Here is a 26,343-nt window from a genome sequence, read left to right as displayed (position 1 = left end):
AATAAAAGGGAGAATGTAGGAAAATATATTGAAACTCAGGCTGGAAGTGGGAGTTGGTAATCAGATATGAAGTAGACAACTGAGATACCCTGAGAATGATTTTGTTTATGCCATTTTGAGAAGCATTTTGAGTGCTGATTTATACATGCAAGATGGTGTCAGTCAGCAGGTGCTTCCTTTGTTTCTAACAGGATCAGAAGTTACAGATGCACTTAACAGCGAGAGAAGAGCATCATAAGAAACTGAATGAAGTTGAGAGGTGTTATGCTACTATTGCATGTCAGTTTGGAATCGTTAAAGGGGTTCATGGAAAATTAGAGCACAGTGGTATGTATGTTTTAAATGTCCTCCAGTATTTTTTTTTTCTTCATTTTTGACAACACTGAGTTGGAGATGTGACTACATTCAAAAAATAGTACGTATGATGTGCCAAGCATCAACATTTCAGTTGCTTCTATGTTGTTTCTGTGACAGTGACAGGTTAAGCAGCACAGGCCCTGTACTTCTGCTCTTTTCTGCTACAGCTGTGTGTGTCACCATATGTGAAGAACTAATTTCTGTTCAAAATCTTCCAGTAGCAGACCTGCTCATTCCAAAAAATCCTTAGACTTAATGTGGGTCAGCTTCCTGTTGCTGTTCAGCAGACATAAACAATTGTACCAGCACAAAGGAGGAGATGAAAGTAAAGGAATTGGCAAGTAATAGAAATCTGGTTGGGACGAGTGTTAATGTTGGGAAATGGACAGAAGGCATTAATGAAATGTAATTTTTAGTTGTGTAAATACCTATAAAATATTTAATATGTAGAAATATTGAAATTTAAAAATAATTCAGTAAATAGAATGGATGAATAACTCCATGTAGTTATTGTGGCTACGTGGCTTTAAAGCTTTATGAATGTGTTTGTTAACCCCACTCTTATGTCAAAACATCCGAAAATTATTTGTGAATCTAATAAAAAACAAAAATACTATTCCACATGCCCTTCTTAGTATAAATATATTTTGCCATCCTTAAGACATAAAACTGATATATTGAGTAATAAAAATATCACATTTCTATGATGTTTGGTACCTAATAATTAGAGGGAAATCTGTGTTTTGTGTGAAGTAATGCACTGCAGTGTCTGCATAGGAATTTGTGTAGAACTTGTGAAATGTGTGTATGTATTGCTTTGTATGCCTACAGTGTCCATCCGTTAAGAAAACTCTTTTCTAAGGAAAGGGAGGACCGGTTGTGTAACTGAAAAACAAGCATAGAAAAAAAACCCAGAACTTGAAAGTTTTTTTTCTAAATAAAACCACCTAGTTTTTCAGATTGAGTCTGGTTCAATAGGTAGCGTGTTTTAACGGTATTTGCGGTTTTATAATAATTCAAGTTACATTTTTATTGCTTTTTATTTGTTTTGACTGTCAAATATTAAACCACTCTCAAAAAAAAAAACCAACCAATGTTGTGCTTTCATTTTATTTACACTGGACAAAGCTTTTCTATTACATGCCAGATACAGATAGTCTTTTTGCAGTTTATTGGAAAAATAACACTTGTAGTGTTTTTAACTACAGATTTTGCCATATTTCTTATGTTTATCAGTAACAGCAAAATGCTCCCTCTGTTCAAGAAGCCAGTCTATTCACCCGTTTAACTATAGTGTGTCTTACTGCAGTGGGAATTCAATTTGCACTGTGGGATGTGAGACCTGCAGTAGGCATGTAGGCAAATTGTAAATTCTGAGCAAGAAACTGCAGTCAGGGAAAAAGTTATGCACAAAGTGTGTGAGTTCATTATGCAAATTGTTTACATTTATAAACTGTTTGGTCTTTATTTGCTATATGAAAACAGCATGTAGGAATGTAAGAAAGTGAAAACTGATGTTTCACTTGCATGCAAAATGCTGCAATGTGTAATAAATTTACTTTATTGCCATTATTAGCACTTTAAAGGTAGTGTGAATATATGACCCTTGTTGGAAATCTTACCAAATTTTGCTTAAGTTGTATGAGAAGACATTTATTATTTTTTGAAGTATTTTCTTTTGCTGATGTTTTGTTAACGGAGAAGTAGTTCGAATAAAGTGACACTGAATGACAGTAAGAATGAAATTACAATTACAAATTACAATCAAAACGATTATTTGAGGTATAGAACAATTGGTGCTGTCTGCTCTAATCCTTTCATGTATGATCATAGTATATACACAGATTCCTTGAGTTCTATTTTGCATCCTAGTCTGCTTTCCAAGAAGTTGTTTAACAGTTTCAGGCATTATGCGCACATACATAACAGGTATAAATCAAATAATACTTTAAATGTGGAAGTGTATATATAAACATTTCAACTTTTGTTTAAAGTACAGGAAGCAATACAGCTCAATAAGAAACTAACATCAGTGAACAAAAGACAAGAGACTGAAATAAGTAATCTGAAGGAAGTAAGTACAGTACTCATTTCATAGTGTGTAGATGGACTTCTGGACTTCATCAAGCTGCTTTAGTATTAATAGAAGTAGTGTACAAGCAGTGTAGAATTGTTCTTCATTCTATCATTAATGGTTAAATTTGTCTTGGTTTCCCATCTTAAACACAGATGCTACAGATGACTGATGGATCTGATGGGTTTTTATTCACCTCTATAGCGGCCTACTTGTTTCTTGTTAATTGTTGTCCATCTCTCTTCTTCCTGCACTGTGTAGTCACTGCATCCCATCTGATACAGAAGGGTAACAATAGTCTCTTCAGTGTAGTTAAAGGCAGATATAACATGATGCCATAGAAGCAAGCTGCTATCTTAAACATACAATTATGCAGCTAACTGAATCTCTGTTAAAAGTGAGAGTTCTGAGGCAGGGTGACTGAGTCAGGTCAGAGGGATGCTATGGACAAAATTGCCTGGCTGTTGAGCATTTTCCTGCCCCTCCTCTATTCTGGAGCTAGTATTTGCTAGGTTCTGTGTGAGTTATATAAAAGGAGGAAGAATAAAGTTATCTTTTCCCTTTAAGCTGTTGTTTAAATGCTGCTGTGAGAAAAGGTGGAAGATCATCTGAAGACAAAATCCTATTCTGTAAACACCATATCCTCTGTACCTCATTGTTTTCATATTCTCTCTTTCCTGTCTGCTTTTTTTTTTTTTTATTCTGTGAGTATTTCAGAAAGGGAACAAATTGTAGAACATCCCAATGTGGAAGAGACCTGTGAGGATTGAGTCACTCCACACAGAGCCACCCAAAAATCCAGGAAGTTTGGTTTATCCCTTGCTTTGCCAATGCATGGTTATTTTTAGCTTCTTGATCTACTACTAAGCTTCATTTTCATTTGTTTCATTCACACCTTCTCAAACAGTTTATTCATTATTTACTAGATATTTTGACAAATTTGGTGGGAGGAAGAGCAGAGGAAAAAGCACTGAGGATTGTGAGGGATAATCTATATGAAACGTGTATTGTAAATGTCAGTATTCCAGGAGGCTTTAGAAACTTTTAAGCATTACAGCCAATTGGATTTGTTGCTTTTAGTTAAGAAACCAAGAATAATTAATTGTATAGAAGTCTCCTGAGAGTAAGTAATTGGAGAGGTAAGAAAATAAATAATGTGAAGGAAAATTTCATGTAATTAAATTTGTGAGTAACAGAGGTGTGTGAGATAAACTAATAATGTTTTGTGTATTTTAGTTACCAAACATTTTGCTTGATCCATTTTTTTTTTTTTTTTGAAGTCACACTTCTGACTCTTAAGCTCTTGGGTGATAAATTTATAATGAAATACTGCTAGGTAAGCAAAAGAAGGAGCCTGAAATTTAATCATTGGGAAAATGTCTTTGCCTTGCTCATTGTAAATAAAGTTTTGTAAATAGAAGTTGTACATAGTATACAGAAGGATGACATGCCTTTTTTCTGAAAAAGCAGAATTTCTGTGAAAATAGATTTTAAATCAAACAATATGGTTAAAGTTGCATCCCATTTTTCAGTATTTCTTATTCTGACAGTTTTTAAGTTGCAGCTTGTAGAACATCTATGGAAAGTTAAGTAGTATGAATGAGCATTGCTGGTGTGTACCTGTAAGAACCCTAAGTTCAGCACAGCTTCTGTTAAGAAATGTGGGGGGCTCATCTCTTGGGTCAGTGCACAAGTGACTAGAAAAATAGTTCATGACTCGCAAAGAGTTGCTCTGAGCTAGCTTTATTTCACTGCAGTTACCTTTTGCTTAGTGTAACCATTGCGAGAGACAGCGGTCAGGTGTTTTCCCTTATTGGGTAATGTATCAGTTGTGGAGCTGAAGGGACTTACAACAGATCCAGAGCACTGAGGAAACTCTGGTATTGAGAATAGTTTGGAAGAGGGATTGCCAGGCTACCTTTGGTTGCTACAAGGCTGAAAGTAGTCTTTAAATCTGCAGTGCAAGTTGTGATATCTTATGGAACTGGGTTTATCTGTGTTGGATACCTGACAGGCCTCTAACACACCTTACTGCCTGTGAGCTGCTAGCTCTTACCTCAACCTTTGTTTTAACTCAGACTACAATGACCTCTTACACTTGTTCTTAATGGGAATACGAAGCTTGTGAATTCTAGTCAAAATTTATGGATAAACAGTAAACTAATCTCCAAGGTTAGTGAAATGACATGATGGAGCTGTTTAGTCATACATAGAACAGTAAAACCTGATTTAAATTGATGTCCATTCTACACAAGAATTTCTGGAATTTGTGGAAAGAGGTATTTGGAGAGGTGGTACTTGCTCTTTGCATTGTCTGCTTAGCAGTTCGGTTCTGATAGATAGCTTGGCTTAGTTTCCTTTTCAGCAACATTTGGTTTTAAATTTAAACACATAGTCAATATGGGGGGATTTTTTTCAAGTATTGTGAAAGTGCTTGCATTGAAATCTGACCGTTAAAAGCAATAGAATGAAACAAATCTTTGGAAAAGAGCTATGCTGCTTAAGGCCTGAGAGATTACCAAATTAGCTGATGGCACTGATTTGAGAGTGCAGTAAGATGTGGTTGTTGCTTGGGGAAAACTTTCAGTTTGCATGAGGTATGATTGCTGTCTTGGGAAGCAGTTACATATGGCTGTGCTGGCTCCCTTTCCAGTGCTGTACTACCACGTCATGCTGACATACGTTTGTGTGGCCCTGAGGAAGAGTAGAATGGAAATTTTGTATTGATCAAATAAAATTGTACCGAAATAAATAAAAGGAGCAAGTTATGGCTTAGATCGACTAGCAAAAGGATAGAAAAATACACTTAAAGAACAGGACTGCTTCCTTTGTGGTACTCTTTACTTTTAAGCTGGCTTGAAACCATGTGCCTGAGTGTTGGTTGCTAGCAACACACTGAAGGAATAGATTTAAAGCCTTATTTTTCTTTTGTTGAAACTGATACTGATAAAATTATTTTCCAGACCCAATTTATAGAGTTCTAACATTTCTAGTGATTGTATTAGTGGCAGAAAGCTGCTAGAAAAGGAAGCAAGGGCGGCTGAATTTTTTTTACTTTCAGAACATAAGAAAATATGCATACGTATGCATGCATAGAAATTATTTCTACAGCTATGTAGCTTACGCTGCCACTGGCTGTGGTAAACCTTCCCCTTATTTTTGGTGACCTGGTTTGTGTGGGTTCTCTCCGTGGGATTTTTTTGGTTTGTTTTTCTGCTCGCAGCTTTGTCAGATTAGCAGATGTGGGCTTTGTTCCAGATGGATTACGTGCATCCACCTGCTACATATGTTATCTTTACCACAACAGCATGACTTACTTAGTATGACTTTTCTTTCCCATCACACAATAAGTGGCAATTCACCACGCAACATGCTTTGAATTTAGCAAAGCATATCTCAGATCCGTAGCAGGCTTATGCACCTGCACACACGTGACCTGTGTACCATGAGTTTGGTTCTTTGTAAAAGAATGGCGTGGTGCATTTCTGTTTTACAAAGCTAAAGCTGCTCGCACCTCCTGCCTCTTAAATGTAGGAACTCTCCTTACTACTCTATTGTAGTAAGAACAGTACAATTAAAAGATGTTTCTTTGGCTTTTTTTCTTTTTGCAAAGGTGGAAAAAGCCTTCCTAGCTTACAGAATATTGCAGTTGTAAGGCACTGTCCTCTTCGAATTTTATAATTGACTCTGCAATTACACTTAGTCCTTGCTAGATCATTTTAGATATATTTATGGCTCAAATACATGAGAAATAAACCTTCAAGGAAACACAATGATTTATTTAGAAGTGGTATCTATGCTTGTATTTTCCATAACTTTTGTATTTGTAAATTTCAGCTACATAATCTTCCCTTTTCTTTTGTACTGTTATTTGATTTTGTCCAGAACAGTTAAACCCATTGGTCTGTGATAAGATGGAATTCCAGTTTTGTGAAGAAAAGTTAAACAGACCAAACTTAGTAGTTAGATAAAACTATTACCATTCTGAATGCGTGGTTCACCACTATGGCATCATGGAGAATTCTTGATACTATCTGTGAACAGCATTCATAACCTCTGCTATTTGTCTGAGTAAACGTCAGAGTGCTCAAGGAGAGAGAGATATTAAACAGACTACCTTGTAGCAGAACGGGAGGGGTGGGGGAGAATAGGGCACAATATTTATGGCTCCAGGAACTATGAGTTGTAATTTAATGAGATCAAAGCGCTTGCTGTTTATTTGCTGCGCTAGGAGCTTGGAATAAACTGGTTAGAAAACAGATACTGCCCCACCAGAGGGGAAAAAAGAAAAGGGAAAAAAGAAGCAGGATATTTAAGAGATTATAAAGACTATAAAATCAAAGGCACATTTTAGATGGAAAATCATGTTGTAGAAGCTTCTAATATAAAATTAATTTGGAATTCTCCTGAGATTAAATAATGTTTCAGGAAAAACCAAAGATCCTTCAAATTTATAGCCAGTTCCTGCTTTTACCAGGTAGTCGCTGTTCCTCTTTTTTCCCTCCTGCATCCAAGGAACGTACCTAGTAATTCAGTATGTACTTCATTCCTGTTGAGTAAGAGGCCTTACCAATATCAACCCGGTGCTCGCCTCCAGGAGGAGAAAATATCAGATATGGAAGTATTGTGTGTACTTCAAACAATGAAAGCAAAATATTAGTCCAGTAACATTTTACCAATTAATATAAACTTTCAGCCACATTTGGCAAGTTTAAAGCTTAACAAGTCAATCCCAGAAATTTCGGTTCCTCAATTTAATTTATTTAGCTGCTTCCATACATTATTTAAAAGTAGGGCATGACTCAGGATAGTTTAAAAGATTTGTCTTTGTTTTGAATTGCAATGCCTATCCTGGATGAACTATTTATATGTGTTTCCTGTGTTAAGGAACTGAAGAAAGTAACTACAGACTTGATAAGGTCCAAGGTCACATCTCAGAACAGGGTGGGAGAAGAAAACATCAATCTTGCAGCAAAGGAAAAACAGTTTCAAGAACTGCAACAAAAAATCAGAATGGTATTCTGGAACTTAAATGCATTAGAATTTTGGTTAATATGTTCTGTTATTCATCTGAACAGGAATGGAAGTGCAATTTTAGAGTTTAAAAAAAGACATTTAAATATGTGAATAGTTTTTACATTTTTAAATAGTCTCATGAGGATTCAAAGTATCCTATTTGTGCAATATTACTAAAATAACCCAAGCCAGTAATTTTGAATGCCTTCAATAACACTTTGCTCCTTTTTTCTTTTTTTTTTTTTTTTTTTTAAGGAGACAGCAATCAGTAAAAGAGTTCAAGAAGAAAACGCTTACATTAAAGAAGAGAAGCTAGTGAGTAATTAATGTAACTTTGCTATTGAAGATCATTAAGAAAATGTGTTAAATATTTAAAATTCTTAAGTGATCTTAGCAAATAAAATCACTTGTTATTGATAAAACATGTCTGCAAAGTATGTAAGTGGGATATTGTCGTGTTTAGAAGCTAAGCTAGCAATATTAACTAGGTTGATGCCTTGTTTCAAGTCAACTTTTATCTTTGAGTTCAGACTGGAGGCATCTGGTATACCTGTGAAAATAGTTGTTAACATAACTCTTGAGAACAAATAAGCATTAAAGTTTGAATGATATTCTTGCCATGGTGCTTTCTGGTTGCCAGCAGTTTAATATGATACTGTTGATATTGCAACCAGGTAGAATTCATACAGAGCATAAGTGTTTAAATTATAAAACTATACCTGTCCAAAGCTGATCGGTGTTAAGGTTCCTCTGTCACAAACTTAGTTCCTATTTGGTAAGTTCCTGAGCAAATCCTAATATTCAAACCAGGTACATGGAATCAAATAACACAGATGTAGCATGAAAATTTTATTCCCTGTAATAATTACCATAATGCATTGCATTTGCAGATATTTTTTCATTCTGCAGTTCATTAAACTAACATTTTGGGAAAGTGTGATCATCCTCGTAAGGAAGGGCCAAAAGTAGCAGCATGCTTGTATGCTCACTGAGCGTATGGAAAGGATAGGGGATAAAGGATAATCTGTAAAAGTTTGATTTGCATTTTGAATCCTCTTTTAAAAAATTCATACCAATAAACGTAGGGGAAAAAAAACCACCAACAAAACAAGATATAAACTCTGTCGTCATTTCTCCCACAGCTCTGAATGCACTAAAAGCATTGCTGTGGAGGTGTTTGTAGCCAAATTCATATGGTCATTTTGTGTTATCAAAGAGAAGGACTGGTATTGCCTGTATTTCTCTACTGTGTTCTGTGTGAATTGCTAGGATTGTTTTAATGTGTCTGGCTTTGTGTAAATTAGAGGTGGGGGTAGCTCTAATACAGAGATTAATTTCATGTTTTTCTCCAAGAACTTGGGTTGGAACACCCAGATTTTTGTATTATAGCGAGCTACAAAATCACTGTCTGGACTGAATATGTTGGTTTCAGTGGCTATTGGTCTGAATATATTATCTAAATTATAGGCTGATTTACACTGAACTGTATGTAGAGAAGCAATCTTGTTTAGTTCAGTGGATGCTGGACTGGATTCAAAAGACAAAAACAGCTCTGCTGCTGACATGTCAGGTGATTCTAGGTTCAGTTTTCTAGATGTGAAATGCAGCTAAGTATAAATCTAAGTATAAATTAATCTTCAATGGAAAGAATATTTCTTCCTAGAAAGAAGGCTGGAAGAGCTCAGAAGTTGTGATTACTTTCCAAGTGTTGATATTGGTTGTGATAAGATATAGGTTCTAATATACAATATTTTATATACCACTGACAGAATAAAAATAAATATGCTAATCTCAAAGGTGTAAATTGGTTTCTGTTTAAACTTGAGCAACAAAGTGTTATTCAATGTATCCTGACTTATTTGTTCACAAGGAAATTCTCAGCTCTCTACAACGTGTGCAGAAGCAGCTTCAGCGAGTAACTCAAATGAATGTTAAAATGGAAAGTGAATTAAATGCACTGAGAGAAGAATATCAGGTCAGATTTTCCTTGATTAGACAAGCTGCTTCTATCTGTTAGCTATTTTTTTTTTTTTAAGTCTAGGGCTGTTAAAGACATCTGTATGCTTCTCAGAACTTTTGACCTCACTTCCATTGCTCCCTCAGCTCCTTAACTGTCAACGTGAACCTTGTAACGCAGTCTATGGTTTCCCTCATTTAGTTTTCCCCCTAAAGTAAATTATGGTTGCCGTTCTGATCACCCATTTCTGGAAGGTAAAACCAGAACGCTTCTAAGGTTGCTTTCAAGTGTTCTGAAATAAAATGGTTCTATGACTTGTTTCTTACAATTAATTTTTATGTAGTTGTAAACTTCTCATTTCCGGAGAATACTTCAGAGTTCAGATGTTTGGAGCCAGAGCAAAGAGCCTAAAAATGATTGTGTCTTTAGCCATTTCTTGTCGTGTTGTCTGCTATGTCTACGTTACAGGTGCTAAGTAGTCATGTTGGAGAGCGCTGAGTTGAAGCGTCTTCAGTTTCTCTTTGAGGCTGTGAAAAAGGGATTAATAACAGTTTATATTCTGTATTACTTTTGCAGTCATGTTGGCCCAGTGCACTGAAGATTAAGGTCATTATCTTTTCTGATCATATCTGCCATGCAGAGGTCCTTAATGGGACTATTAATAATTATGCACTGTTTATCCATATATAACTGTAACCATTCTTTGCTGGGCTGTTAAGGCAGAGGTTTTGAACTTGTATCTTGGTTAGTCTCAAATTAAACTTTGTGTGCACGTATACTTTTGTTCCTTTGTTTCTTTGTATGAATCTAAGCAGTTTGCCTTCTGCCACAGTATGAACATACGAATGTTGCTTTTTTACTGAACAAGCAAGGTTAAATAGGAGTTTGTTTTCCATTAGAAACTAGTTTCTAATGGAGTAATTTTTGCAGTATTGGATAAAACTAGTGAGTGGAAGAGAAGCCACTGACTTCAGATGTCTAGATGGCTGCATTTAGTCAATTTAGAGTACTAAATCTTCACAATTTAAATTTCTTTGCTCTCAGAGTGCTGTAAAACCAAGAGGAGGTACTTCTCATTCTGGGCAATAGTCACACTAGTTCTTTGTGACTCTTCAGAGTTCTCCAGCTCCTTTTTCATATTATTGGCTTTACTGAAGTTTTAATCATGACAAAGCACAGTTGAAGGTATTTGAGACAATTTGTTTTTAAATGGTTGTTATTTCGAGTGTTTTGGTAAGCAAAGGCTGTCAAACTGAGAGGGCCCAGTAGGCGTATTACATGATGGTCTCTTGCACTAAATGGACAAAGCTAAGGTTTGCTTTGGGAGTTTGGGAGTGGAGATTTTTCAAGGAAAGCTTTGGTTGGACAGCTAACTCCTTTTCCTGCAGTCATGTTTGTACTCTAATCTGCTGCTCGCTTTGCCTGGAGAGCTATGCTATAAAACATTCCACTTCAGAGGAGGCTGAATTTGAGATGCATTTATCTCCAAGGACTAAAGAAACCTTTAGTTAGAGAGGAAGAAAAAGGGCCTTATGGAACTACTGCTTTGTAGGACTGTGTGAAAGACATTGAACAAGATATTTTATTCTTATTTATTAATTATGCAGTCAACGTGTTGATGAATTTTTTCATCTTTTTAATTGCATAATATGTTAGAGAAAATCATTATATACTTATGAACAACTTTTTGCACGTGTATAAAAGTGCAAGGTAGTCTGAGCTTTCCTAGTGTCATACCTTTGAAATGCATTGTTATTAGTGGTACGGATAAATTAAAATAGGTATTAAAAAATGGTTGTTAGGTGAATTGGGAAGTAGACTCGCTTCTAGTTCAAAGATTAAGTAGGAAGGAACTGGTTTGGAGCAATGCCTCAACATTTTTCTTGTGGATTTCCAAAGAGGCTCAGCAGAGTCATAAATACAAAGCTGGTCATATAGCTACATGCATTAAAGGTATGTTTACATTATCAAATATACTTGTGTCATCTGTAATAGGTAATGGATGCAGTAACTCCTCTATCTTCTGTATTGTTTGCTGTAAAAATGTGATACAATGAATTCCAACAGTACCTGAGGTGTCCCAGAAGTTACTGTTGATATATAAAAGTGCATTAATTTGGCACAGTAAAGTTCAAAGAGTTAACTAAAAAAATGTTGCCAGTAGAATTAAGATGGTATAAAATCCTAAACCATAACCTGTACTATTATTTTAATGCATTCTTATTCTGTTTTGGTTGTGTAAAATTAATTAAAGGATAATCAGATGTAGTAAATACTTCATGTTCCAACATGTTTTAGAATGTGAAGTTTATGCAGCTTATAGGATAGCTTAATAAACAATTTAGGATAGAAAAACTGGTTGGAAAATCAACTTTTTCTGTTTTGCTCCAGAGTAGCTTTTTCTTTAAGTACTTTTTTAAGCTCTAGATTGTGCTACATTTCACATTTCTCATCTCTGGACTTTATATTACTTTTTTCAGCACATTAAAACTTATGCAGTGAAACTGAATAATGGCAAGTGTTTTTATACCCTTTTATAGCCATTTCTTTTTTCATAACCTCCCCCTGTTTCCTGTTAGCTAAACTATAAGCACCTTTCTGTTAATTTATGAAAATTATTGTTGAGATAGCACATTATCACTGATCTGTATGGCACTTTCAGCATGTTAGAAGCAAAGGTCCAAGCAACATAAAACACATCAAAATTCATTAATGTGGTATTGATTATTTTTTGGATAATTAATTTTATTGCAGACACTTGAAAGAGATAATGAGCTGCAAAGGGAGAAGGCAAAGGAAAATGAAGAAAAGTTCCTTAATCTTCAGAATGAGCATGAGAAAGCACTGAGAATTTGGAAAAAAGATGTAGGTTTGTTAAATTAAATGTTATAGTATTAAAAGGGCTTTGGAATAGTCATCAAGCATTTCAGACAATTCCTAAAAACCAAGAAAATATTGCAGAAATACTACAATAAAAACAACCCATTTATTTTCCAGTAATGCAGACTCATCTATAAATGAATACTTTTAAAAGGTAGATTTAGGAGAAATGTTGAATTCTATGCTTTAAAAGGTCAGTGCAGTTCTATAAAGCAAGAGCCCCAGGGCGTTAGGTGTTGTCTTGTCTTTAGTGCTTTAAAATATTCTGGAATTACACCAAGACATGGAAACTGTGATGTAATTTCACGTATTGCTCAGAGCAGTTTTATACAGAACTTACCAAGGGAATACCAGGACTTCTAGGCTGCACTCTTTTACCCTGAAGAAATCTTGAGAAATCAGTAGTCAACTGTTACGTGCTTTGGGGGGTGGAAAAAACCAAACACAACTACCCTAGGTGGGGTACCTGGAAGGTACCTGTGCAAGGCCGTATTTCCAAAGGTGGGTGGTGGGGAAGCAACCTCAAACTGAATCAGGTAGAGCTGCTGAAGGCTTGCATTGGAGCAGAAATCCACCTTTGACCAGAACAATTCAACTGAAGGTGATTAGCTGAGATAAAACTCTGTTCATCTCTGCATTCATCTAAACAGTGTTTATCTGTGCCATTCTTTCTACTTCTTAATTATTTCTTAAAGAATACTTTGGTAATTGCTAATTATTTCTTCTGCATCTACTGCTAGAAAGGTTTTGAGGCTGATAGACTGACACAGGCAGTCTGTGTGGAAATTGTAATCCTGTTGTCCTAATTCCTTGACTTTTTTGCCACTGTGAAGGTCACTGCAACCGTGAGATACAAAATAAGTGCGTTGTTCTGATGCTGTCTGCTCTGAGATATTCGATACCCCTGATTTCTAGCAGTGTCTTGTGCCATAGTATCCTGTGCAGACATGGGAATTCCACGTTTACTTCTTAGGAATGTTTGCACCTTCCTTTTAGAAGATAACGTCTGTCTTTGTGTCTGATGCTCCCCACTCCAGCAGCCATTTTTCTGCTGTGGCTGAATTTGGACTTTTAATTTCTTAACAGAGTAGTCATGGATAGCATTAATATTACACAATGCTTTGGCAATAGTTGTAAATCAAATCAGAGTATCTCTGAAAAATTGCTCTGTTTGCTTGCTTGTTGTTGTTTTTACAATTTGTCTTGCAATCATTTTTCATTGTAAATAGAAAAATGTAATTATTGTATACTCACTGAAGAATGTTGGTTTCTTGAGGCTATTACAGAAGTAGTGCCAAGAAAATCCTTTATGGTTACGGTTCCTTGAAAATGGGGTAGAGAATGAATATTTACTAACATGTTTATTCTTAAACAGAAAAAGGGAAAAAAGCTACAAATAACAGTCTTGAGCCAGTTAATAAAAAAAGATAGTCTGTGTGGTATTAGAATGGGATTAAAATCCTGGTGTGAATGAAAAGCTTGAGTTGTCTTTTGTACACAGAATTCCTTATTATCTCTACTTTCTTCTAAGGGAATACATTAATTTGCTAGGCTGTTGATAAATAGTGTTTTTGTATTTGAACATGCAGTAAGGGGTCTGTGTTTGTGTGCTGTGCTTTATTGTAGGAGGAAGATTTGAGAAGAGAGATAGATACCATTAGAAATGAGCTAAATAGCCTTAAAGAAGTCCGGGGACATCCTGATGGTTGCTATCCTCCTCAGGGAAACCAGCGTTCTGAGCAAGTAGAAAATCTGCAGGTGGGCGAGTGCCTCTCAAGGCTGCAGTACTTTGCACTTCTTATAAATCAGTTTAGAGAAGGAGAGACATGATAGTTTTCCTAGTCTGGCTTTCAGCGATCTTCCTTTGATATACTGAAGCCTAAAATTTTCTCTGATGTAGTCAGTGATCCAGGATCCCATTTTAAGCTTGCATTGCTGGGTGTGCCAAGTCCACGCTCAGCTCCATATTCAGCATATGTATGTAAAGTCATTAAGTGGTTAAGCATGTGGAGGTGGTGTTTTGAAGCAAAAGGAGCAGCACGCAGCACTGTAGATAAGCGTTACCCCTTACTTAAACTGGATTGCAGATTTATATTCCAGTCTTTTATAAGATGGAAAAACCAAGGTTACAAGCTGTAAGAGAAGAATTCCTTGCGTATGGAGTATATTCTGTTATTTGGCAGTGTTTTGTCTACATCATTGTTCCATTCAGTTTTCCACTCGGATAATGGTTTATCCTTCAAAGGAGGAAGAAGTCATTTTGCGCCTCCACAGATTTTCTCTTTCAGTGTTAGGGAGGCAGTAGGTAACTACACGTCTTTTGAGGAGTAGATAAAATGTAAAATGAGAAACTGAAACGACCTTAGAATTTGGAAGAAATTAAGTGAATTTCTTCCCACACTCATTCCAACGTACACGCACATGACTACACACATGTCTAGGATGCACTTAATAATGCTGTGGAAATTAAACTTGACACCATCTTCATCATGCAGAATCTGCATGAATTCTCCAAGATACTCTGGAGAGTGCGAATTGTGTAACTGAAAAATCACAGTTTCTTTGAATTAAAATACAATTTATATTTAGGATTCAGAATCAAATCATGCCATCAGAGTTCTGTGATAAGCTGTACTTGTGCTTCCTGAGATCATCCTATGTGTTTGAAAGTAGATATGCTTAAAACATATGGTTATGAACTGGAGAAAAAATCTGAGATGACATCTAAATACGTATCTTTAACTATTTTACAGTGGATTGCCACACCACTGTATAAGATTTCAAACTTAGATAAGTTAGGCCAATCTCCAGAGCAACACTGGTAGGAAATTACAGGAGCTGCTGGAGATCATGTTGATTAGTCTTAATTGTGGAACTTCATCTTGTATCAGTAATGAGTCAGGGTCTAAGATGACACAGAAGGGTGAAGTGTTGGCTGTGATTTGGGTGAAGGAATACCAGAGGGAAATACACATGCATATATTTTTACACTTAGTGCAATCTGAAGTCTCTGTGATTATTTGTGGGGCATGACGGTTAGCATGTATGTAAACTTCATACTGATCATCTGTGGAACAGAAATTAAGCCTTCTTTTAAAAATAAGTATAATGTGAGTTCTCACTTCAGAGCAAATTTGAACCCGAATAATTACAACTCCTGTTGACTTATGCACCAGTTTAGTTTATCATGCTACATGCTTGGTTTATTTAGTATTACAGACAGTAAACAGCTGTGTAGTGTTAGAGAACAGAGCTATACCTAGTGGCAAATTATTATTGTGCTTTTACATGTACAGGGAGATGCAGTTTTGAAAAGGTTTTGAATTTAATGGTATGTAAAAAGTTGGGGGAAAGGTCATTTTAGGTATATGCATGTTGCACAGCTATATTTTACTAAATTATGGCAATGGGGGAATAAAATCAAATCTGTGTTGGAGAGTTTTGATATTTAGGCATTTCAATTTAGGCGTCTTAGCCCTTATTTTTGAAGGATGTATTCAGTCCATCTGAAGATCTGGAAAGGAATTGTAACCTTTCTCGCTTTCTAAAAATATTTCATGTTTTTTCAGATCTGTTCAACAGTTCATCCTGTAACAAGAAATGTAAGTTGTGGCATAGCAGTCATTCTGTACCCATATGAAGAAAGCTATATTGGGTTTCTTTCTGTATCTGTCTATAGAAACAGCTCTTAGGAGCAAGAGATTGTGAAAGAATTACAGCTTTCGTGAAAGAAACTTCTTAGTTCTTGTATTGGAAAAGAAAAGCTTGAAAGCATAGAGCCAAGGCTGCATATAGTCAGAAAGCAAAGCTAACTAAAAACTAATTTCAGACCTCTCCTTCATTTGCATGACTCTTCCCCAAATAAATTAAGCTGGGAGCATAAAGATGTTTATGTGACCTGTAGAAAATTGTTTCCTGCAGGTTTCTATTGTATATCATCTCCTACCTTACCATCGCGATTATCCAATTTTGACCAGGTTCTGTATGTGCCTCCCTCCATTTTACAGTATACTCTGTCCTCCCCAAACATCTTCTGCCCAAGTACAGCACTTGTAACTCCCTCCCACATCCCAACCTTCCTTCCTTCACTAACACCTGCAGCCACCCAAGTATCTTCAGCTTTTCCTTTCTCCTTTTATGGAGTCAGCAGTGCCCCTGCTCCCTCCCACATCCACCTACTTTTATTTGAGCCAGCATGTGCTCCTGCCTTCAGTTGCAGATAAAGGATGGATGCTTCTTCTTTTCCTTTTTTTTTTATGGGAAAGGGTGGATGGTTGTTCATTTAGGTAGTTTCTTCACTATTTAGCTGACAGTTTTAACATAATATAATGGAATTAGACACCTTTCAGGGTTCCAATCCTTTTGAATTGGACTGTTCAGATTCAAAATCCACCTGGGAGGGAATGAGGAATGGGCAGAGCAAATTCCTAAGTCTTATTTGTGTATGAAACTGAGTAAAAAATCCCAGCTGGTTTGTGAGTTGGAAACAAATAAAAAGTAATAGGTGTGTGTGAGTTTGAGCATAATTAGCGATCATGTGGGTGTTTTCTACATATAATTACTGGGCAGGTCACTGATTTCACCTGCAGGCAGAGGGCGTCATCCAGTCAGTGCACACAGAAAACATCTTCCTTCCTCTGAAAAACCAATGACTTGTGTAATTTGTTTTTTGTGGACTGTGATCAGAGATTAGAAAGGCTTAATCTGTTTCCTGCTCTTCTACAGTCCTAACCAGCTTTTTCCCCCCTCCATTTACATTAACTTTATATGCTTCAGGAGAATGGTTTTCTGTTTCTATCAGAATTGTGAAATGAATTCAGAGACTGTAGTAGGTTATTAAAATATGTATCATCTTTTTCCTTCTTATGTTAGAGTGGTCAAGAACAATCAAAAGACAGTGAAATACAGACTATTCAGAAAGAAAACGATTGTATGCCATTTATACTAAGAAAAGATAATAACTTTGGACATGAAGATGAAACTGAAGTAAAAAACGCGGTGAACTTCTCCTTAAGCACTGAAGAGTTCCAGATAGAACAAAGTAAAAAGATTACCTGGCTAGAAGAGATAAGTAGTATTGTTGATAAAGGGATAAATATTTCAGTATAGCATAAGAAGATGTTTGAATCCCAAATTAAATGTGTTTCTAACAGCAGTAAATTCTTGATGTCAGTAATGCCAGTCTGTGATAAATTCCCAAGGCTCTGTAGGAAAGCACAGTGCTTCTAGTGGCCGCCCTGGGACATCAAGCAAGCTCTGTATTGTTGCTCCTCAAGCTGCTAAAATATCTCCTGCTGTCTTCCAGCCGAGTGGGCACAGGTTAGGAAGAATAATGTATACAGAGGAGTTGGGAAGGAAAACCCAGGAAAGATTTCCCCTTTCCTGTAAAACAATAAAAACAGGCCTAAGAGTGCTTGCAGTGTTTGTTCACGTGGATGATCATGATGCTTTTCTATACAAAGTGCTTGATGAACTCTAGTAAGTGACTTTTTTTTGAAGCCTAAAGACCATATAGTCTTCAATACTTTGCTGCATTGTAGAAATGGAGTGGGAACTTAAGCAATTATTAACTGTAAAATGATCGCCTTATAGGATCAGTGCTCATACTATCTGCGTGTACTTTCAGAAAACACCTTTCAGATTAGTGAAGTGCTTTAGCTATTCCTTGTTGGCTCACTGCCATCAAATTCCAGTATGTTCCTTGCTGTATGAACATAGTCAGTTCAGCAGGTGTGGTTCTTATTAACTAAACATGCCACTTTCAAGAAGGTAAATAGTAGACTGCTTACAAACTTTATATAAATACACAAAAAGCAGGTTGATTTAAGTGTTATAATTTCCCAATTAAGACCTTTTAATAATGTAAGTACTAGTTGGGAAATATTTCAATAGATTTTCAATACAATCAGTAACTAAAATGCACAGAGTGTTAAGATATTTTCTCTTTGAACAGTTCATAAGTGTTTAGCAAATTATGATAAAATAATATTTATCTTAAGTAATTTTTTCTATATTTTTATGTGGATTGAAATATTACTGTAATGTAAGAGAAGAATCTATTGATACTAATCTTAAGTCAGTATTTTAGAAATCTTAATTAGAAATCTGTAATAACAATGTTCTATTTAATGTGTTGGTGATCCATCACTAACTAGGAAATGCACTTACTCTAACAGAGTTACAAGTTCTTGACAGCAGTTCTAAGGACGAAATCAATGCAGCTAGCCCTTCGGAAGGGAAGCAGAGGGAGGCTTCTCCCAGGAATACCCTCTGCACAGATACTGATTTAATTACCCCAGGACAGGACTCAGAAATGCATGTCACTGAATGTAAAGAAGCAGAAAGCCTAGGAACAACATGTGGAGTGCTGCTGGAGGGAAACAGTGTGAATTTACAACAAAAGCTACAGGACAGCACTGGTCCAGCAGCAGCGCATCACACAGAAACAAGCAAGGTTCTTTTAGATGCTACTGACAGAGTAATTGTCTGTGAGAAAAATGTAAGTCAAGAGATGATCTCTAGTAACCAAGAACTGTGCAACGCTACACGTGAATCAGTTTCTACTAAGGCAGACAAGAAGTCAAGTTTCATAGAACTCAACAGCGGTGTTCTTACAACCGAAGCATCCAGAAAAGAGTGTGAAGCAGCTGTCTGCACTGAGAAGAGTGCCGTGTGTGAAAGAAATGCAGGTAATCATCAAGTGAATGAATTCTATTTTGGCATCCTATCTTATGCTAAAGAAAATTATCAGACAGAATACCAGAAATGTAACTTGCTGAACAGTGACAACGATGTGGATAACAGATCGTGTAAGATAGAAAAAAGCTTGTTACAGCTGAGTGGTTTACCTAGAGATAAATTTCCTTTTAAACAGATGCTTGTAGATGCTGAGGACAAAAGTTACAATGATAATGCTGCAAACAGCAACAGAAGTGGTACACTAAGGCATACTGGTTTTCCAGCAGTGGATGCTCAAAATTTACTAGCCATTAATCGTGATAATGCAAGTACTGATCAAGCTGCAAAAGAACATGGTAATAACATGCCTCTTACAGGTACTTACAGTGTATGCCTCCCAAAAATAAATAAAGGAATAAATGTGGGAGATGTGCACGGCAAACAACCTGAACACGACAGCACTGAGCAATCAGGAGGTGACAGAAGTACCTTGGATGCTGAAGCCGTGACTCCAGTGAAGGCGGATGATTTTGACACAACTGTTCAAAAAGTCCCAGCAGATGGAATTGGTGCCGATAAACTTAATGAAGAAATTCAGAAACAGTCCATCAAAAATGGACATTCCCTGGATGTTAATGATAATTCAATAAATAACACTGTGTTAAAACAGAAGAAAGACTCGCTGCACAGTACAGTTCCAGGAAGGAAGTCTGCTGAGGGTCACCTGAAAGAGTCGTGCTCTTTATCCATGAGAACATCTGGAAATCTAGTAAATGTAAGTGGAAGGTCATCCTTTGATCTTTCAACTTCAGATAAAAAAGCTGAGAAAACCTCAGTATGCTTCAAATTTCTAGAGCTCAGCTCTTGTTCAAGAGTAAATCAAATGAGAAGTCAGGCTACGTGGACTTCATCATCCCAAGAACCTTCTGTTTCGAAGGAGAAACTGCCGTGTCTAGTGGGAAACAAAAAGGTGATCTCAAGAGCATTTCAGAACATCGGTGAGAATGTTGGCAGGAAAGAAACAGGTCCAGGTAAGAAAGAGAAGTATGGATATTGTTAAGATATTGCATGTGTGGTGTTGTATATTGCACTAAATATGTTTTTTAAAAATTTAAATTTAAAACCAAATTACAAAATTTCTGCATTTAAGCAGTGCAGTGTAATTGTAGAAAGCTCACTGTAAAAAGAACAGTGAAAAATACTATGAGAGTTCTCAATGTATCATATAAATGTAGCTAAGCAGTTTTTGTTTGATTAATTATTTGATTAAATAAACTTTTGTTCATTTTTCCTTTGTGAAAGAAAAGCAGGGCAGTTTCAAATGGAATTTTTATAGGTGTTTGTAACTCTAATGCAGGGTGTATTTCATCAGTGCTTTGCATGTGATCTGAAAAGCACTGAGCAGGTTCTCGGAATCATTCAGCGCTCTCATTTCACATTTAAAAAAAAAAAATTAGGGTGATTTATGAACCAACAGATATTCCCTTGAATCGTGGTTAGAGGAAACTTACCCATTTTTATTGTCCATCTTTGGTTCAGATGGACAGTTGGAACCATCTGAGCGAGCTGAATGTGAAAGGAGCTGATAGCATTGGAGGCACTGCAAAACACAGCTGGCTGGTAGGAGTGCTCAGTGGGCTCGTCCATCTTTTGTTGCTGGTGGTCATTTTCTGAGCAGTGTTTTGTCTATGCAAAAAAGTAAATATTTCACTGCACGTTTCTAAATGATTACAAAAATGTGGAAGGGTGCAATTTTAGATTTGCTTTACAATAAAAACTAGCTGCTAATTAAATGTAGTCTCGTGCCAAAGTAAAATAATACATATAATCTCTGTTTCCAAAGTATATCAACTGCAGCATTTAGGTCTATTCTTCTACTTCAGTGACTGGACAGAATAAAAAATGGTATTGGTGTTGTCTCCCTTTCTCAAAATAAAGCTTGCATATGGGTTGTTTCTAATCCCTGTATTCTGCAAGTTTGGAGAAACTTTTCTTAGTCTTTGAAGAACTGAAAGCCCCTAACTTTGTTCAGAATGGAACTTTGGGTGCTTAGATGTTTTTTAGGAGAGCCAGGACTACGTTACAGGGTGTGTGTGTCTGTTTCATCTTTGCTGCTTGCGTGTATGAAGAGCAGAATGGACACCCTGCCCCCTGACTCCTCCAAGGTTTGGCAGCCAGTGGCAATGACTTGGAAAACCAGCAGCCTGATTTCCTAACATGGTTCTGGTGTTCTGAATTTAGGTTATTTTGTTCCCATAGCCGTAGCTCTTGCACACTTCTGTACACTGACACAAGTTTTTCAGTTCAGTTTTGTTCAGTTTCAGATGAGCCTTTGTCACTGAGACAATAGTAGTGGTTGCAGAACCCTGATCTCAAGACAGTGCTTCATTTTTCTTAGTAACATGAATTTCAGAAGCAGTTTCAAGAAAATCCATGCAGAGTTATGTGATGTTGCACATGGATTTTTTTTTTCCTGCTAGAACAGATTGTGCTATCTGAAATTAATCCGTGTGCTGTTCCTTCTTTTCTTGTATGCAAAGTAGGGTAATTCCAAGAAGTGAGTCTAACAAGTTCATCCAAAGGAGCCAGTGGGGATTTGAATATGACTGTGCTTCCACAAATGAGTTACCTAGTGACCAGTACAGTCACCAGGCCTCTTTTAATTCTGGCAAAACTTCACAGCTGAAGATCTTGGGTTGGGTCCCAGATCTGCCTCTCCCTCTCATTGTTCTGCCTAATTTATATAGGGCCCTACTTCTGCTTGCCTGCCTCTTGGAGAGCAGAAAAATCTTACTGACAGGGCACCTACTTTCATTGCAGTACACTCAGCACTGCAACTTCCAAGACTTATTGTGGTTCTTTTTTCCAAATATTTTCCCAAATGGCAAACCAGGGGTGGAATCAGCATGGATGTGTTCCTATGTTTGCTTTTATTTTTCCTCACCAAGGCACAGCTAGCCACATGAAACACTGAGCACTGAGGTTTAGTAATCCTGTTTGAGGGAGCTCCTTTTACTGCCCAACGACAATGCAATCTGCTATTTATACAACATTTCTGTTCCAGCAGCCACACTGCACTGAGTAGAGGAATTAACTGAGAGTGGGCAGAACCTTCCTGGAGAACTCTCCTCTTATTTGCCTCTGCAAAGTAATGATTTTACTATTATATCTGTAACTGACAGGCATCTATGCTGAGAAAAAAAAGTGACTGCATTATAAGTAATTTTGAAGTATGCTTGTTTTGATTCTGTAAGTAGTTTGCTGTTGGCTTCAGTGGAGGCTGCTAGCAGTGCGTAAAGCCACTGCAGGACTGCAGCCTTACAGTGCTACAGTCGATCTACTTGTTTGTGCTTTGTACCTTCAGCATAGAGCTATGGCCTGATCTCATGAAATATTATCTATTTACAAGAAAAGACTCCTTATTTTAAGGATGTTGTCTGTCTATACAGCTTTGTATTTGGAATGTCCCTATTACAAGATTACAAGTCATCCTGCAATATTATGTCAGGATGCCAGTAATTAAATACTTTATAATCATTACCAGAAGGTGAGTCTTAGAGGTGTGCTGTTTAATAAAATGTATATTCAGTCAGCGTACCGAAAATGCTTATATTTTGTATAAATCCCAGTTTTCATATTGTTAACTTAATATGTGAAAGTGACACGAAACATCTTTGATTAGAATAGGAAAGTACCTCATCTTTGCAGAAGAATCTGAAAGAAAAATGAGGGAAAAGCCTGCAACAGAGATTCAGTGATGAAAACAAAAATTATTATTTTTTTTTAACATCAGAGGTAAGCCAGAAATTTAGTTACTTGACAATTAGTGCCTAGAGACTAAATTGCAGTTGTTACCATTTCCTTTTCGTCAATCAGGTTCTACCAGTTCTAAGGGAGCCGCCGACACTTGGAATACCTCTGGTATCCACCGAGACCCCCAGGGAGACCCTACTGAAGAATGGAATGCTATGCCAAAGACTTTTTATGATTCTTCTTTTCCCACAGAACATGTAAGTCAATTAAAAATATTGCGGACCAGACCTCAGTGAGCTAATTCCACAGATATTTGTACAACTGTACACATCTGGATACTTTAAGACTGAGTCAATCTCCAAAATAATACCAAAAGGGCAACGAGGCACCATTTTTCACAATTAAGGTTGATAGAAAGCAGCAGGAAAAAGTCACAGCGTATGAATCAAACAGATGCTAACCAGTCTGTTCGGGAGGGGAAGAAGAGGGTAGTTCATTGTGTACCTTAATAAAAATCATCACCTAGAGATTTTTCTTTTTAAAAAAAAAAAGTAGCATGGAGAAGTATAAAATCATTGTTTCCTTTCTTTGATAGGAACATCTTATTTTTAAAAAAAAGTCTGTGAATGGCTTAGAAATTCAGCCAGTCTATGAATGACAGCCCATCAGTTTATGCCATGCAGCAATGACAGAATACCACGTGTTCAGCTGCCTTACTGTTTTAGTGTTATGGTACCAGGTGTGTGTGTAAAAGCAGACCACAGAAAAGCAAGCTGTTGTTTTCCAGGAAGACAGGTTTGTTCAGGGTGATACTAGCAATGCCTCATACTGCATTCTTAGATCCATGTTAAATCCTAATCATATTCAAGAGCAATAGAATAATCTACAACTGCAATGGGCCTCCTTTTCCAGAATAGCTTCTAGAGGAGCATCTCAGTTTGGGCTGTCTCTTCTGGATGAGATTTGAGACCAGGATGCAGACATAGTATGACAAAACTGGCTGATTTTTATTAAACATAATCACGTTTACTACTACGTGCTGCTAGCATTCATGTTCTCTGAAATTAAGACTACTGTTATTAAATTACTCAACCTTCCTCATGTAACGATACTTGAGCATGAGAATGAGGTGGATTTTCTGCAGAATACCAAATGTGGTGGTGATATTGTGCCTCCTGCTTTTTATTCTTATTGAGGTGGAGACAAGAACTGATGATAACACTCTTCTTGCTCTTCCCTGCTTTTTCAGCTGAGAATTCTGGAAAGAGGTGGACTAAAGTGCCTAATTAACAGCAAGTAAAAAGCTGTATTTCACTGTCTGCTGGTGGTTATACTACTACATCACCTCCAAATTAAAGCTCCCTATGTGCAGGCTAAGTAAAAGCTGAGATGGACATGAACAGCGTGCCTTGCTGATTTGACCTTAGATTATTTTCCAAGCAATTGCTCTATGAAGTCTCAGCCTGGGACATTGCAGACCACTCCTTCCCTTTTGTACTGGTGCTGTTCTAATACCTTCTTTCTTTAAATTTGTCATTTTTATGACTGACGTGTAAAAGCTGTTGAGATTAAGAGGAGGCTCAGCAGTTATTTTTTCTGCTCAGTTTAGTTGTTTTGACCAACTTGCACATTTATAACAGGACAGCCTTATGCCTTCTTCCACTTGGATAATCTCGTTTAACCAAAACGCAGCACTTAGAAAATTAAAATAAGTGTGTTTTCATACATGTCCCCCCCGTGGTACTAAAGAGAACTTACTGCCCACACTGAAAAACAGGGTAAGAGGCCTTGCTTTACTTGCATTTCATTGTGAAAATGCTGAGGATTTTTAATTTGACAGGCAGCATTTTTTTTCCAATAGGTAAATTGAACAATGTGCATTGTTTGTATTCTAAACTTCAAGAAATGATTGTATGCTGCAGAAGGAAAGTCTTTTAATTATTAGTCCATGTAGCAGCATGTAGTGATGCACTACAAATTACCCTGCTTTAAATTTCAGTCTGTTTAAAAAAAAAAAATCTATGCTAAACTGAAAACAGGCCCTCAGACTGTGGCTTACAAGCAGTTAGGCCAGTTACCCAGTGTTCAAAAATGGCTCAACAGGGCCTCACCTCACAATCCATGTCAAATAGAATCGCCCTAGCATGTAACTTCCTGGACGTTACATTGAGATCCCAAGAACCACTGCAGTGCTGGCTCCATGTAACCCCTTTTTGTTGTGAGCTTGTGGCTGCTGCAGCATCTTGGCCTCCCCAGGAGGCACGCAGCGTAGGGCTATGTGGAGAAAGCTCATTGTTCAAGCAAAAAAACCGCTTCCCTGATTTGTTGCTTGATTTGGATATATATGAAACAGTAATTAAAGCTATTCAGAGAACAAAAAGGTCTTTAACATGCAAAGCCAAATGCTTACAGACCTTGCTTCAGTTAATGATGTTTGTTTTCTCACCTACAAAGCTAAGCAGAGAGGGAGTTAACACTACAAACCTCATGATTTTGGGTTTAGTTAATCAAATTACTGCACAGTACTGGAAGTGTCAATTGCAACATTAAACTGTTTAATTGAACTATTTATTTTGCTAATCTGCATTCTAGTGCAAGGCTGTCTTTTTTATTCGTTCTCTTCTGCATCAAGTCCTGTGTAAAGGTTAGGTTTACAAATTTATCAAGTCTTCCATTTTCAAGCTGAAGTAAGCATCTCAAATAAAACACTCTTTCCAATTGACTTATTTTTCTGTTCACACTTCCCTGCGTGCTTAATGTCACATTATTGGTAGCAATCTGAACATCTGTATCTGAATTTTTTTTATTAACTATCACTCTTTTCTTTTCCTGACAGGTGAAAGAAGGATTTACTGCTTTGAATGAGCAGAAGTCATCTCCCATGACTGTAACTCCAGCACAAAGTGGAAGAACGCTGGGAGAGGAGGGCAGATGTCCTACTCATAATTCCACTGTACAAAATCAAACAGAAGAAATTGAGAAATTCATCAATTTGGAAAGACTTTGCTCATCAAGAAAAAGAAAATATGAAGACAGTAAAAAGCAGTGGTAGGAGATGGATAAAGCACTTCTATAAGCCAAGTTGGTAGAGCTATTCCTATGTAGTGTATATTCATGTACTTCCACACTTACTACAGGCTAAACACTGTTTGTTTAAAAATAGATGCGACTCTTATTAATTAATCTGTTTCTACAATCAAATGCAAGCAAGTTGTTATGAATTTGGCCTGAAGCTAAAAGTTCACAAGTTAGATGTTGTAATAAGACTTTACGCAGTGCTAAACCAGTGCCCAGATCTTCTAGTCTGTGTTGACAGTCTGCTCTGTTTCTGAACACTGCTGCAAAACATAACTGTTCTTATGGACTCGTGCCACTTAGGGTTGCTGTAGTAGGTTCTGTGAAAACAATGCCTCTTTTCCCACTCAAACTGGGGTATGACTTACAAAGTCTCACTTCTGGTTCATGTTCCTCCTCCTCCAGGATAACAGTAACCTCTCACTTCAGTTACTTACACCATCACTTTACTCACCTCCCTCCCCCCCCTACCTCTTGTCAAACAGCAATCTTCATATGAGAAACCTAAATAAATAACAAGAACAAAAGAAACAGGGTACTGCTACTGTCAGTT

General features: G+C 36.9%; 1 protein-coding gene across 1 annotated transcript in view; it reads left to right on the top strand.

Moving 5' to 3' along the window:
• Positions 1-25,767, top strand: part of CCDC73 (coiled-coil domain containing 73) — a gene marked incomplete at both ends in the record, with an annotated part of 53,142 nt that extends 27,375 nt beyond the window's left edge. Inside the window, 12 exons of the mRNA XM_079537018.1 lie at positions 192-327; positions 2,352-2,431; positions 7,319-7,447; positions 7,703-7,762; positions 9,318-9,422; positions 12,159-12,269; positions 13,911-14,042; positions 15,854-15,886; positions 17,157-17,325; positions 18,461-19,993; positions 22,839-22,972; positions 25,552-25,767. Of these exons, the coding sequence (XP_079393144.1) occupies positions 192-327; positions 2,352-2,431; positions 7,319-7,447; positions 7,703-7,762; positions 9,318-9,422; positions 12,159-12,269; positions 13,911-14,042; positions 15,854-15,886; positions 17,157-17,325; positions 18,461-19,993; positions 22,839-22,972; positions 25,552-25,767 (2,838 nt within the window). The remainder of the gene's footprint in view (positions 1-191; positions 328-2,351; positions 2,432-7,318; positions 7,448-7,702; positions 7,763-9,317; positions 9,423-12,158; positions 12,270-13,910; positions 14,043-15,853; positions 15,887-17,156; positions 17,326-18,460; positions 19,994-22,838; positions 22,973-25,551) is intronic.
• Positions 25,768-26,343: the final 576 nt, after the last annotated feature.

The sequence above is a fragment of the Tetrao urogallus genome (genome assembly GCF_951394365.1).
Source record: "Tetrao urogallus genome assembly, chromosome: 6".
NCBI lineage: Eukaryota > Metazoa > Chordata > Aves > Galliformes > Phasianidae > Tetrao > Tetrao urogallus.
Note: the sequence above shows the minus strand (reverse complement) of the source record. Positions and strands in the feature narration are given on the sequence as shown.